The sequence below is a fragment of the Lycium ferocissimum genome, chromosome 2 (assembly GCF_029784015.1).
Source record: "Lycium ferocissimum isolate CSIRO_LF1 chromosome 2, AGI_CSIRO_Lferr_CH_V1, whole genome shotgun sequence".
Lineage (NCBI taxonomy): Eukaryota > Viridiplantae > Streptophyta > Magnoliopsida > Solanales > Solanaceae > Lycium > Lycium ferocissimum.
The window spans coordinates 61,311,221-61,322,432 of NC_081343.1; the positions used below are offsets into that span (position 1 = coordinate 61,311,221).

At 34.8% G+C, this 11,212-nt stretch overlaps 1 protein-coding gene across 1 annotated transcript; it reads left to right on the plus strand.

The window, feature by feature from the left end:
• Positions 1–615: 615 nt before the first annotated feature.
• LOC132046551 (gibberellin 2-beta-dioxygenase 1-like) lies at positions 616–2,274 on the plus strand. The gene is made up of 3 exons (XM_059437209.1): positions 616–1,199; positions 1,279–1,627; positions 1,835–2,274. Exons 1-3 carry the CDS (start codon positions 802–804, stop codon positions 2,078–2,080), a joined length of 993 nt encoding a protein of 330 aa, XP_059293192.1. The 5' UTR covers positions 616–801; the 3' UTR covers positions 2,081–2,274.
• The last annotated feature ends 8,938 nt before the right edge of the window (positions 2,275–11,212 follow it).

Sequence of the window (11,212 nt, forward strand, 5' to 3'; positions counted from 1 at the left end):
ATAAAAGCGTTGAAGCATACTAAAGTTTAGAGAAAGGTCAAAGTAGATTGAGTATTGTAGAGAAACCATGTCAATCAAGGGCCATCTTTTTCGTCAATATACTAAATATTGATCTAGCATTTTGTATACTATTGGTTACTTACTGATTTAGAGGCATTTCTATCAATTAATTAACTATTTCCTTTTAATGACAAAAAGTACTCAAAATATTTATAAATTTCCAAAAAAAAACATATATTGATAAAAAATGAGCCCCCCATAAATGAGGGGCCTAAAATCGAGGCTTCACTCAAAAGCCGCTCATGTCCGCAATACATGCTTACTCTAATAATGCCAACGATGATATTGAAAAAAAAAAAACTGTAAGTGAGAATTCGATGCATTGACTCTGTAGTCTATAATGCAAGTCTAGGGAATATTAATGAACTTTTAATTTTCCTTAACAGAAATAACTAAAATTAATTAATACAGTGATATACTTGGCCACCAAGTCATATTAATTAAAGAGACTACGATTATTAGGCCAATCCTGCTGCTAATAAATTTTGGGCTATAGGGTTGAGGGGCCGGGGGTGGGGTGGGGAAGTTCCTCGGATTTCCCTATAAATTGCGAAGCGGGGGTTGCTTACAAGTGTTCACTGCCACAGATAACACAGCTAAGCTCTAACAATTTTTTTGTAATTAGAAACAAGAAATACTAGCAAATACTTGTCCTTGGTAATAACACCCCAAGTTTTGATCTTGTCATTCCATTTTCAACATATAGTTATTCTTGCACCACTGTAATTTCACCAAACAACAATGGTGGTCTTAACAAAACCTACCATTGAGCACTTTCCCATAATCAACTGCAAAGCCCCTTCATTCTTCAATGATATTCCAGTGATAGACCTCTCTAAACCCGACTCAAAAAACCTCATTGTTAAGGCCTGTGAAGAATTTGGATTCTTCAAAGTGATAAATCATGATGTCCCTATTGAATTCATAAGTAAACTTGAATCTGAAGCCATCAAATTCTTCTCATCTCCCCTCTCTGAAAAACTAAAAACAGGTCCTGCTGACCCTTTTGGCTATGGCAACAAAAAGATTGGACGGAATGGCGATATTGGTTGGGTCGAATACATTCTCCTTTCAACAAACTCTGAATTCAATTACCTCAAATTCGCATCTATATTAGGTGTAAATCCAGAAAACATTCGGTAAGATATTAAAACAAACTAATGTCTTAATATCTTGATTCTTATTTATCTTTTATTGATTTTGTCATTTTTATTGCAGGGCTGCAGTAAATGATTATGTGTCAGCGGTGAAGAAAATGTCGTGCGAGATTCTTGAAATGCTGACAGAGGGATTAAAGATTCATCCTAAGAATGTTTTCAGTAAGCTATTAATGGACGAAAAAAGTGACTCTGTTTTCAGGCTCAATCACTATCCACCATGTCCTGAGATTGAAGAATTCAATGGAAAAAATATGATTGGATTTGGAGAGCATACTGACCCACAAATCATATCTGTATTAAGATCCAACAACACTTCCGGCCTTCAAATTTTACTAAAAAATGGCCACTGGATTTCTGTCCCACCTGATCAGAGTTCTTTTTTCTTCAATGTTGGTGACTCATTGCAGGTACACAACAACACTCATCATTTTTCTACTTGTCTTATGGAACAGTGGAAGCTTTATAGTTACGGGCTCGGTAGAACTTAGTAGTTCCGACTCAAACCTTGTACTACTATTTATATTGAAAGTTTCGTTTAATATGCATAAATAACCTATTCAGAATTCAGTAAGCAAAATGAATTGATAAACCAAAACTTCTTAATTTGCCTGCAGGTGATGACTAATGGAAGGTTTAAGAGTGTGAAGCATAGGGTATTGGCAAACAGTGTGAAATCAAGACTATCAATGATATATTTTGGAGGACCACCCTTGACTGAAAAGATAGCACCTTTGCCATCACTAATAGAAGGAAAAGACAGTTTGTACAAAGAGTTTACGTGGTTTGAGTACAAAAAATCTGCGTACAAGAGCAGGCTGGCTGATAATAGGTTGGTCCTATTTGAGAAAAACTTACAATGAGGATTACAATGATGATGTCAATGATGATGTATATAGTTTGAACTCTTGAGAAAATAGTAACCTCGTAATTATTTTTCTTGTTTTAGTGCATGCATCCAACTCTTTTGGAAGGATCTGTTGTCAAGATGTTAGAACTTAGAATAATGTTACAAGACACATCTCTTGCTAATAATAGTACGAGTAGTTCAAAGTCATTATTATCTGTTACTACTTATATTAACCCCAAGTGGTTGTGGTTTTTTGGGTCCGGAACAAAAATGGCTTAAAAAATTATTTTTTTAACCAAAATACCCAACAAAAAAAAATGTTACCAATATACCTTTAGCGCAGTATTTTACTGCGCTAAATCACTTAACTGTAACGGTACCGTTAAGTGCTTTAGCGCAGTAAAATACTGCGCTAAATGGACTTTTGTCGTGTGCCTATAGCGCAGTAAAATACTGCGCTATAGCGGTCCGCCATTTTCCAAAACCAGCCTATTTTCACTCCTTTTTACGTAGTTTAGCCGTATATTAATCATGCTTTGAGACTCCGGAACTTCAATATTTTATATAGAACCCTACTTATATTTGTACAATTAATAAGATAGGCTCAATACATAAAGAATACGCAATACTTTGGATTGTCGTTTTAGTGGTTGAAAAGTCTTCGAAGTCCTTTTTTGTTTGAAGACTTGTAGTCATTAGCTTTACGTTATTTATCTTTTAGGGTTTCGTCTTATTTTTAAATTAATGCTTAACTTTATTTCGAACGTGTCAGTTTTTTTTTTTTTTATCAATTTAGGGTGTGAAACTATAAATAATAATAAAAACTAAGATAATATGTATAAATATGCAAAAAATATATTATATTTACGATAAATTGTACAACACTAATGTATATACACTATCGAGGATGGGTCCCACATGTAGTATGCCGAGACTATCCCTAGGCCTAAGGCTCATGCCATCCCCACCGCCCTCGCCATCGTCTCCATTGTCCTTCTTCCTCTTAATAACCGACGCTCCAAGTCATGATCATCTCCTCTTCCCCCAGCCGTGCGCCCTCTGACTAGAACGTGCTTCTTCGGGGATCTCGTTCCGCCGGCACGCTCGAACCTCGAGCCGAGCTAGGTGCGAGACTCAACCACTTCCTCGTCCGGGAGTCGCTACCTCAGGCGCCGAAGGATGAACCTAAAAAGTATATAATAATTAGTACCATTTCTTATTTATATTGAATACATTAACGTTATTTATTTAATCAAACCTGTGTGTCAACGGGCGCCTGAGTAGGCTCCTGAGATGGGTGTGGTGGTGAATATGAGGTAGTCTCCTGGACGAGATGCTGTTCGAAGTCCAAGTAAAGGTTATAAAAATTAAATAAATATTTACCTTATATTGAATAAAATTAGTTTTAAGTAAAAAACTTACACGCGCCTCGGTAGTCTCGAGAAGACACCTGCTCGGCTCGGGCAGTCGCACGAAATGCCCGAGTGGGTCGCTCGCGGACCCGTGGCGTCGAATCCTAAAATATCAAAATAACGAAATAATAAGTAACATACATATTTAAAATAAGTACTTTAAATAATAAAATATATATATATATATATATTAAATATTGACCTTATGTTGAATAAAAGAAATTGTAATAAAAAGCTTACCTGTGGCTCGGTGGTCATATGGGAAGACACCGCCGGCTCGACGGACCCATGAGAAAACGCACGAGTGGGTGGCTCGGTGGACCCCGCCGGCGCCGAATCCTAATAGCGATACAAACGGGCATGACGATCAACGGCGTCCGCGCGGGTGCCGTCATCAACCGATCAAGACCCTCCAAAAAAGTGCGAGTGCACTAATCCGAACCCGACTGCCGACATCGGCCCGGGCAACGTGCACGAAGTGGGTGAGCCTAGTCAACTCTGTTGCCCACGTCGACCGGGGGAGGCTCGTACCGAGTGTATAATGGCTCTCCATCTACCCGCACGGTCCAAATAGGACCTCCACATCACGAAGTGTAATCGTGGCCTCGCCGGTGCGAAGATGGAAGGTATGTGTCTCGGCCTCCACCGCTCAACCATGGGCCGTGATGAGCGCCCAATCATGCCGTACTCGACCAACGGACACGCAACGGTAGATGCCGCCCGAAACAATATCTCCAAGACGCGAGAGTGTGGGGGGTGCTCGCGTAAAAGAGCCCAAGCTCTCGTAGCCTACGGGGCGGAGCCTAGTAGATATCACTATAAGACCGACCCATAATAAGTCTGATCTATGATTGTCTTGTAAAGACAATCTCGATCTATCGAGAGGGTCCGGGTGAACGAGAGGGGGCCCCGCGTGAGCATCGGGCCCCGGGGGAACATCGGGCCCAGGGGGAACATTTGGATCCATGAAAGAGTCCCAGGTCGTACAAAACTAAATTAGTCATTATTCTTGAAATGAAAGATAAATTATATTAACTAATTAATAATTTGTAGGAATATGTGAATTATGTAGTATTATATCTTGTGAATAATTAATATGGATATGCGAAAAGTTTACATTTTTTTTTTTTTAAGCTTATGTATTTATGAAAAGAAGAACTTTAACTATTCTTTTTAAGATAATCTTTTTTTATTTAACATATATATATTCACGCTTTTAAAATTATATAGATAACAATTTATAATCATTTACAACTTATCTGGATGGTTGTTACCTATTGTATTATATTATGTTGTTAATTTAAATACAATGTTTGTTTTGATTGTTACGTTTTTAGATAATCTTTACATTTTTATCGTTAACTTATGTATTTATGAAAAGAAGAACTTTAACTATTCTTTTTAGATAATCTTTTTTTATTTAACATATATATATTCACGCTTTTAAAATTATATAGATAACAATTCATAATCATTTACAACTTATCCGGATGGTTGTTACCTATTGTATTATATTATGTTGTTAATTTAAATACAATGTTTGTTTTGATTGTTACTTTTTAGATAATTTTTATGTAACGACGAAAGGTCCTATTTTATGTAATCATTGATTTGGTCCTATACAATATGACAAAATACGAAAAATGTCAAAATAATACATAACAATCATCCAATCAAAGTGTTAACAACATAATAATTCATTACCAATCAATTTCTTTCAATTCATAAACAATATTTAACAACTAATAAATTCATAATTAATATTTAACAAAATAATAATTCATTAACAATTCATAAATAATTAACAAATTATCAACTCATAAACATATAACAAATTAACAATTCATAAACATTTAATAAATTAACAATTCATAAACATTTAACAAATATTGAATTAAACCAAAAAAAAAAAAAATCGGAACAGTGGCAAAAGCCACTGCCCAGTCCGAAAAAGAACAAAAAAAAATTGTTTTTTTTTTTTTTTGAAACATAGCAAGGATTAAATGTTAAGCATGCTTAGAATATAATGTATATAACAAAATAATAACAAAAGTTCATAGTAAAAAACCTTAATCGAAGATTTATTTAATCGAGTTCTACGCCGCTTTTCCCCAAAATTTGAACTTAGAATCTTGCTCCTCGACTTGAATATACTTGAGAATCTAAACTTTCCTGACGAAATTTAATAGAAAGTGACGTTTTTGAAAGTGGGACCACCTCTTTTTTCTCGTCAATGGCCGTTTCCTCTTTTTTTTTTCAACCGACTGGAGGGGACCAGTGGTGGAACCCGATCGGTTTATGTTGAGGACTATAACACAGTATTTTAGTGCGTTATTATATAACGCAGTAAAATACTGCGCTATAGGAAAACAAGGAAAAGTCCTTTAGCGCAGTATTTTACTGCGCTAAATTACTTAACGGCACCGTTACGGTTAAGTGATTTAGCGCAGTAAAATACAGCGCTAAAGGTATATTGGTAACATTTTTTTTTGTTGGGGTATTTTGGTTAAAAAAAAAAAATTTTGCATCATTTTTGTTCCGGACCCTGGTTTTTTCCCCCTACCAATCAGGGTTCTAACTTCACTACCCCATGAGAATGGTGAATAGGGTTCAAAACTACTCCGCTTATTACGGACATGAGAATGGTGAATAGGGTTCAAAACTACTCCGCTTATTACGGACGCTTACCTAGCCAACACATATATTTTTTTTTTGGGGTGTACCGCGTACATTGCTCGAAAACGATATATCAATATGTAAAATATTATATTACATACTATAAGAAAAATGAATCGTTATAAAGCTATTGAGTTTTGAGGTTTAAAAGTGAAGTAGGCAAAATCTGGAAAATGGAATTGGGCCTACAGACCCGCCGCTCTGGCACGCTAGACATCGCGGAAGAATTAAGTTGCTGGATCTGAGGGTCTCGCATCGCTTGGCCATCGCGAAAATGGCATCAAAAGTCTAGGCACAAGCCATAGGGATGGCAAATGAGCGGGTCAAGACATTATATTACATGTCATCGCATGGATCATTGTGAGAAGGCCTCTTTTATAAATAAAAATTAATCTTGAAATGTAGAGCGACTTTTATATCACTAAAAGATTTTTTCGAAAAGATAACCTTATATGGGATATAATTGTAAATCTTATATGGGATATAATTGTAAATCTTTCTCTAATCGCAATAGAGCAACACTACACAACAGAATGAATTAGTACAGACTTCCAATTATAATTTCAGTTCATCTCTTCGGAATAATAGGACACAATTGTCTCAGAGTTGTATTATAAGGACTGATCCAATAGGTGTGTCACAGGAATTTGCCATAAAGTCAAATCAGTACTATTATTTCTTCGGGCATTAGTGGAAGACAAATCGGATATCTACATCATGAACATGTCCTCTCTTTTAAAATTACAACTCTAGCTTTACTTGACCAAAACTTTCATAATCTATTTATTCTGAAAATTATTTTTAGCTAATTAATTTGAAAGGTACTTTTAACTAGAGCAGGAGTTTGTTTTTGGCCAGGTTTCAAAAGTGTTCTCCGAAAAAAATTATACTTTTTTCATCTTTGAAAAAACAACTTCTTCTACTAATTAAAAACAATTGTTTTTCCTAGAAGTTTGGCACAAAAAAGGTAAACTATTTTCCAAAAATTTGGCCAAATAGACTATTAACACAGCTTGTTGCTAGAAAATCATCTTATTTCTTGCAAAGTTAAATAAGGTGGATTCCTACTTTTCTCATATCAAATTGAAAGAACAGAAAACCGAAACCTTTTTACTTGTACAATTACTTCTCTGGAAAAGGGAAGTCTCAGAACATTTTACAGGTACACGTAAAAAGGTAGGTGCGACCCATTCGTACTATTTATCAACACATGCAACATGTTCTCTGGTTCTGTTTTTGAGAATGAAAAAAAGCAGAGTATGTTATTGGCTTGGAGATGTTAGCTACATAGCTTCTTGAAAATTCACGTTAAATTGTATATGTACGAATATTATTGCTGAAGTTCAATTTTATGCTAGTAGTAAATTCAATCATGGGTTCTCGTGTAGTGTTCGATAGAACCAGCATTAGGATTTGAACCATATAGATGTGCAAAAAGTTTAGTATAGCAGAAGGCAGAATATATAGTTAGTTAACTCTGTCTTTGACGTTAAATTAATGTGGCAAACCTCTTTAACACGGGTAAGCCTTTACACATTCAACATTTTCAAAATGTGTCTGTTTTTTCTTTAAATAACCACTTTTTAAGAAAAATAAACACACCCAAAAACTTGGTCAAACAGGCTATAAGATATACCACTTTTGTGCTTAACCACTTCTTCTTGGAGATTGTATCACGCTCACCAATCATTGTTACAGATGTCATAACTCGAGAAAAAAGAAAATACGGAATTTATATCTCAATAATTAACATTTTAAAAAAAACAATAGGAGAATCCCCCTCCCCTACCGATACATACGCGCCAAACCCAGTCAGACCACTACACGTGTTACATTAGGCACATTTTAAAAGATTGAGTGCGGGTTACTCGTAGTTGGAGAGAGCGCCACAGAGATTTGATCTCAAGGTCAAGGGGTAAACTATGTATTCTGTGTAAATAGAAATAAATATACTTTTCATACATTACTATTTCAACTTAGAATTTACACCGTGTAAATTCTAGATCCGTCATTGTTCCATATTGCATTATGTCACAAGAACATCATGCTCAGCTAAAGACGATTTTCAACGCCAACCAAGTTGTGAACTTTTTAGTTTGACCAAGTTGTTTGAAACTTGCAAACCTTTTATTAGAGAAGGGGCTCTTCAATTGTAACACTACTACTAAAAGGGTGCATGCACGTCACCAGTCAGAAGGGTAGCATCACATCAAAAAGGTCCATGCCCATAATGCCACGGCTACTAAAATTAGAAATATGCCACTGCATTTCTTTTAATCGAGCTCTAATACTTGTTGCATATCGTCCCCATAAACTATATATTTTGTACCGCACTTTTTTCCTGTATACATAATCAGAAAGAGATTTTTTAGGACCACTGGAACATTGGACATTTTGAGACACTTGTGGGAAGACAATTCAGCTGATTAATTGATCAATAAAATTCGATTTGGATGTTTATTTTTATTTTCTCATTTTTATGAGTTATTTAGCTAATTTATCATGAAAGATAGGTGATCAAATGCAGAATTAGTAACTGTTTTAAATACAACTTTATATAATAGTAGTATATTAGTAATATTAGTAAGTGCTGGATCGGTGATTAGAGCATCTCTGCACCTTATATTTCTACAATTATAGTTTCTCTTCTTTTTTTCGAATTGCCAGCATGAAAATGTTTAGGGTCCTAGGATTTTAAAAATATTTCATTCTGTGTTTTGGATAAGACCATTATTCTTTTCTCCATTCTATATTCCCAGTGGAACAGAATTTTCAACAAGTTGAGAAATGTGAGAAACAGTACTATTGCCAGAGTTTCTTTAAGAAAAAAGTAAGCTATTTTGTAGATTTATCTTGTATATATAATAATGTAAAGAAGTTTTATGCTATTAATTTATTCTAACTTTTTTTAGAAGGTATTCAACTTTATTTTCCATTTTCTTTAATTAATCACATTTTCTATAGAGAATTTTAAATGACAATTTCTTTACACTATCAGTGTAAAAGAATTAAATCAATCGTAAAAGTGGCAAGGGATTTGAGGATAACCATTAACCTGGGATGCGTATTAGACGCCACTAGATTTTGAAAGGCACATCGTATCAAACATGTGATTCCCTCTTATCCAAACACTAATTTTTGGTGCAAATTATTTGATCAAAGTATAATCTTTGATCTCTCTTGTCATAGTGTGGATATAGATTGGATTAGGAGGGTATTTGGATTGGCTTTTTTAAAAATGACTTATAAGCTAAAAGTCATAAGTTGGGAATATCCAACTTTGGGATTTTGACTTATTCTTGCCCCTTTTTAACCTAAATGTAAGTGCTCAAAAACATTTTTTATTATTCTCAAATACCACAATAAATTAAAAAGAGTTTAAAAGCCAAAAAAACACTTAAAATAAGTCAATTCAAACACCCTCTAGAGCACTTCACCAACTGGATCACGACGTTTCGCAGAAGTTGTCTTTAATTTCTTCCTATTTTTGGGTAACAATTGAGAGCTCTCTTTTTGACTCTAGGGAAGAAACCTAGCTAGCAATCTCCGTGCAACTTGCTAGGATTTCAGATTGGACTCTCTTCTTATCCTCTTCTAAAAACACTTTAGTGCCCAAAGAAAAGAACGTGGTAAACATTTATCTATACTTGGTATTTACAATTAGTGGGGTTAGGTGATTTAGTGAGGTTAGAATATAAATCAATTAATCATGATTGTTGAGTTCCCACATCGATTCTTTAGAGGTGAGATCGATGGTCTTTTTATATGGTTTTGGGCAATCCTCACTTCATGAACAAGCTTATGTTGTTGAATTAGGCCAAAAGTCTATTTCGTTATCATGATGTCGGCTCTTTAGGGATGAATGATTTCTTTACATGCTTTGAGCAATCCTCGCCTAATAAGCTAGCTAGCTTTTGTGGTTGAATTAATTAAGTTCAAGATCCATTTATTTGTCAACTATTTAGCGATAGGACTCTTTGTGTTATATATCTATTGATTTACTATAAACACTGGAGCGGATAAATTTTTACCAAAAAGGAGAGTGGTTTTGTGCATGAGTGATTGATAGGGGCAGATTTAGGATCTAAAGTCTATGGATTCTACAATAACCACAAGTTAATATATACTTTTGGACACATCTATTTAACAAATGACCCTATTTTTAACTTTTCGAACAAACTAAAAATTGTATGAGAAAACGTCATACCATGACCTAAAATTTTGTAGTTTCTAAAGTTAGACAACAAATTAATAGTATTTTTTCTGTAAGATTGAGAAACATATGAGCAAAAATAAATCCGAATCTAATATTATCCGGAAGGATAATTTTTCAAAGGTTATCTTTGCATAACTTTTTAAAATGGGGACTGAATCTAAGGGAAAAGGGTCAAAAATACCCCTCTACTTTGGAAAAAGAGCTAAAAATATCCTCCGAACTTATTTTGGGTCAAAAATACCCCTCCCGTCCTTAAAGTTTTCAAATATACCCTTGTCTTGATGGAAATTATCCACCAAAATAACCCGAAATCATTTTTTAAACCCTCTGCATCATTTAAACCCAACTCAACTAAATAATAACCCATAAGATCCCCTTATTCCCCCAATACGTAGGTATGAAGTTTGAGGCAATAAGGGGATCTTATGGAGTTTGAGGCAATAAGGGGATCTTATGGGTTATTATTTAGTTGGGTCGGGTTTAAATGATGGAGCGGGTTTAAAAAATGATTTCGGGTTAATTTGGTGGATAATTTCCGTCAAGGCAGGGGTATATTTGAAAACTTTAAGGACGGAAGGGGTATGTTTGACCCAAAATAAGTTCGGAGAATATCTTTAGCTCTTTTTTCAAAGTAGAGGGGTATTTTTGACCCTTTTCCCTAAATCTAATTATTGGTGACCTCAAAAGGGGACTTTTGTGTAAATTAAGTCAGTCAATAATAATCGGATTTATGGTTATGTGTTCATAGATATCTAGTGTAGAAGTATTTTTTAATGACATTTGGATAAAAGCTAGTGAATTTTGCAAACCCGTAAGTTGTGCTCTAAATCCGCGGACAAGG

Bases quoted from the DNA above. Each gene is read 5' to 3' on its own strand.
- LOC132046551 (XM_059437209.1), top strand. From the start codon at position 802: ATGGTGGTCTTAACAAAACCTACCATTGAGCACTTTCCCATAATCAAC. The intron at 1,200-1,278 runs GTAAGATATTAA...TTTTTATTGCAG, and splicing joins GTAAATCCAGAAAACATTCG to GGCTGCAGTAAATGATTATG. The intron at 1,628-1,834 runs GTACACAACAAC...ATTTGCCTGCAG, and splicing joins ATGTTGGTGACTCATTGCAG to GTGATGACTAATGGAAGGTT.